General features: G+C 39.2%; 1 protein-coding gene across 5 annotated transcripts in view; it reads right to left on the bottom strand.

Annotated features, from left to right (window-relative positions):
• MPPED1 (metallophosphoesterase domain containing 1) overlaps positions 1-3,519 on the bottom strand; it is a 104,738-nt gene that overhangs the window by 24,725 nt on the left and 76,494 nt on the right. For all 5 annotated transcript variants that reach the window (XR_002096961.1, XM_019515741.1, XM_019515740.1 and 2 more), the window contains one exon: positions 1,284-1,397. Coding sequence is in view for 4 of the 5 variants with exons in the window: in XM_019515741.1 (XP_019371286.1) it covers positions 1,284-1,397 (114 nt within the window). In the remaining variant the exon portion in view is untranslated. The remainder of the gene's footprint in view (positions 1-1,283; positions 1,398-3,519) is intronic.

Below are 3,519 nucleotides of genomic sequence, written 5' to 3'. Positions count from 1 at the left end.
GCTGGAGTACTGCGTGCAGTTTTGGGCTCCACAATTCAAAAAGGATGTGAAGAAGCTTGAGAGTCCAGAGAAGAGCTATGCACATGATCAGAGGTCAGAAAAACAGACCTTACGACGACAGGCTGAGAGCTATGGGACTCTTTAGCCTGGAAAACCGCAGGCTCGGGTGTGATCTGATAGTCACCTATGAGTTTATTAGGGGTGTACACCAGGATCTGGGGGGCGGATTGTTCACCAGAGCACCCCAAGAGATGACAAGGTCAAACAGTTATAAACTTCTGCAAGACCATTTCAGGCTGGACATAAGGAAGAATTTCTTCACTGTCCAAGCCCCCAAGGTCTGAAATAGCCTGCCATTGGAGGTGGTTCCAGCACATACATTGAACACCTTCAAGAGAAATTTGGATGCTTATCTTGCTGGGATCTTATGACCCCAACTGACTTCCTGCCCCTTGGGCAGGGAGCTGGACTCGATGATCTTCTGAGGTCCCTTCCAGCCCTGATGTCTATGAATTCTATGAAGAAATTAATTAATTTTGTTTAGTTAGAAACCAAATAGCTGAGAGGACATGCTTGGTGACCTGCCTACTGAAAATTTAACTTATAGCACTCCTCAGCTTATTCTCACCCAAACTAGTAATGACTCCCTAATATTCTGAGACATCTGGTGGGAGAATGACGCCCCTCAGGATGCTGGGAATCTGGAACTCCTATGAGCCAGTGAGGAGATGAAAGGACTGTGTGTGCTTTGCCCAACAATGTTGCGTATCTCTAAACTGTTATGAATCCTCATTTTAACTTTAACTACAGAGGGTCTCTCTCAGGATCTTCATAATTAAGTCTCAGAATTCCTTTACTAAGGATTATACCTGTTTTACAAACAGGGAAATTGAGGCACAGAGAGCTTATACCATTTTTCTAGTGTAACACAGTGGCTCAATAAAAAGCCAAAAGCAAAATCTATTAACTCGGACTTGTAGTCACGTGCTTTAAATATTAGACTTGTGTCTTGTTTTAAAACAAATGCATCAACAGTTCCTATCGAGGTAGGTATTCTCTCCATTTTCCAGATGAGGAAACTGAAAGAAGTTGAGACCCCTATTCAAACATGGGTACAAGCTGGAAACTTCCATCAGCATTTCTGTAGCTAAACAAGTGGCCTGACTTTCAGATGTGTCCAGGCATATAGTTGCCAAACACCAACTTTTGAAAATACTGGCCAAATAACGAAGTAACTTGTGTGTAGCTAGTTTTAAAAAATACACAGAAACAATCACACTGACCTTCATGGATATGTCCAAAAACATGAAGCCTGGGCTGTATTCGTCTCTGGACTGTGTTCAGCAGCTCAACACATCCTACTCTTTGCATCTTCTTAGGAACCCAATCTAGAAAACCTTTGAAGAAAAAGATGAACAACAGGGAGTTAAAACAGGAGAAAAGAAATAAATTACAGGCATCTCTTTATGAATGGAATATTCCAAGTAATATCTGGATTTTAGGTATCTCTGAATTTCTGATAAATAGCCATAAACTAGTCTATTAACAGTGAATGTTTGCAGATTGCCAGTAAAATATGCTTTGGGTTGTCAACCTTGCTGAGATAACTGTAGTACATACAAGAGTACCTATGTTTCAAACGATGGCACAAGAGCCAGATGAAAATTGCTAGATTGAAGTTAAACCATTAATTTCAATGACACCGGAATGCTAACAGTGGGCACATCTACACGAGATGCTAATAGAGCAGTAGCTTTATTTAAAAGACATCCGCCGGAGCTACTGCACAGTAACTCTGGTTACTGCACATTTATTTAGTACTTGATTATACAAGTACTAAATTAAATGTATAGTAACCACTGTGCAGGAAGTCTGAACTGCATAGAAAATGGGCATATATGAACCTAAGGCAATTAAAACATGCTTATTTTTGCATTTAGGTATCTTGGAAGAAACAAAACCAAACCTGGGCTCAGTATATTTTATGACTAATAGTAAAATTTTCAAAAGTGCCTATGTGACACACAAAACTAAAACTATTTTTTTCAAAATGCCTTGGTGCTGAGGGGCTTAATTCTCTTTGAAAGTCAGTTTTGAAAAAGGGACTTGGGTTCCAAAATAACTTAAACACTTTTGAAAATGTGGTTTCGGCTCCTAAGTCACTTAGGCGCTTTTGAAAACAGACTCCCCAGCATTTTCAGCAGACCATCTAAATACAATTTAATTAGAGACATAGATGATCACTGCTGAACTCTGAGAACTGATTCTGCAGGTCACTTTTTTCCCTCCAAGGCAGTTTAAAATGCCTGGTATGTACTAACAAAAACACTTATTTAAGACATCAAAGGGATTTCAGAAATTATATCTTGCAGAATCCAGTTTATCCTCTTTTTCACAGTGAAGACTTTATACCCTAGGCTTTTGTCATTTCAGTGATTTGAAACAGTTAATTGTCAAAACGTCTGTGGTACACATAAAGGCAAAAGGATTTCCACTTCAAAAACTTTACAAACAAAAATCCATGAAATTAACTTCTCCATTAAATTAAGCATTATTTATGTTGAACATGTTTTTGTTTACATGCTTTATCACCCTTCTGAAGCCTTCCCATATGTTTGCAGCTTATTATATACACCTGACTACACAAACTAAGAATAATTGATTATCCCTAGCTAACAATTAGAGTTCGTCTTAGGTTTTTTTAATGTTTGGTTACCTGAAACAGGTTTCTGCAACTGTCAAGAAAGTATAAATCTTTGTCACAGACAATCAAGCAGACAACAGATACAGACTTAAAGGTGAAATTAATTTTTTTAACCAAAAAAAAAAGGAAAAAGAGAAAAGAGAGAACTTTTGAAAAGAAATAAAATTAATTCTTTGCAGATCAGGCAAAGAAACTTTTAAAACAAAAAAAGAAAAAAGGAATGAACATAAACACAAAAGAAAAATAAGAAATATGTTACCGTAGAAACAAGCACAGTACACTATAACCATATTATCAAAGGTAAGCTTCTTTTATACTAGTTTATAAAACAAACTATGAATATATGGTATATCCTCATTAACAGGATGCCTGTGTACAATGACTGCCAAAAATTGTAAGCAGTCCCTGAATTACTAGGATGATGTGAAGCTTCAGCTGCTGATTCAATTCAGAGGAGATTCAGCCCAATTCAGCGGCAGTATCTCCGAATCTGAATCAAATTGGGAGACCAATAAAAAGGTCTGAATCAATTCAGAAATGATTTGGAAAGGATTTGGAGATTCAGCAATTCAGGCAGTCCCTACTTGCCGCTGTAGAGAGCTGGACCCGCGCTTTGTGCTGGTAAGTAGGAGGCCGGGCGGGGGAGGCTGGAGAAGGGGGCAGGAGACCATGGGGGGACCCGCGCCAGGCCCCATCCCATCTGCTCCCCAGACCCTCTGAGCACTCCCTAACCCCACCTGCTCTCCCAGTCCTGTCAATGGCTGCCCCACCCAGCCCCAATGTCCTGGTGCTTTAAAAAAAAAAAAAAAAAAGGC

The sequence above is a fragment of the Gavialis gangeticus genome, unplaced genomic scaffold (genome assembly GCF_001723915.1).
Source record: "Gavialis gangeticus isolate Ggan-Ray unplaced genomic scaffold, GavGan_comp1, whole genome shotgun sequence".
NCBI lineage: Eukaryota > Metazoa > Chordata > Crocodylia > Gavialidae > Gavialis > Gavialis gangeticus.
The sequence above is the reverse complement of the archived record's forward strand: the minus strand, read 5'-3'. Positions and strand labels throughout refer to the sequence as shown.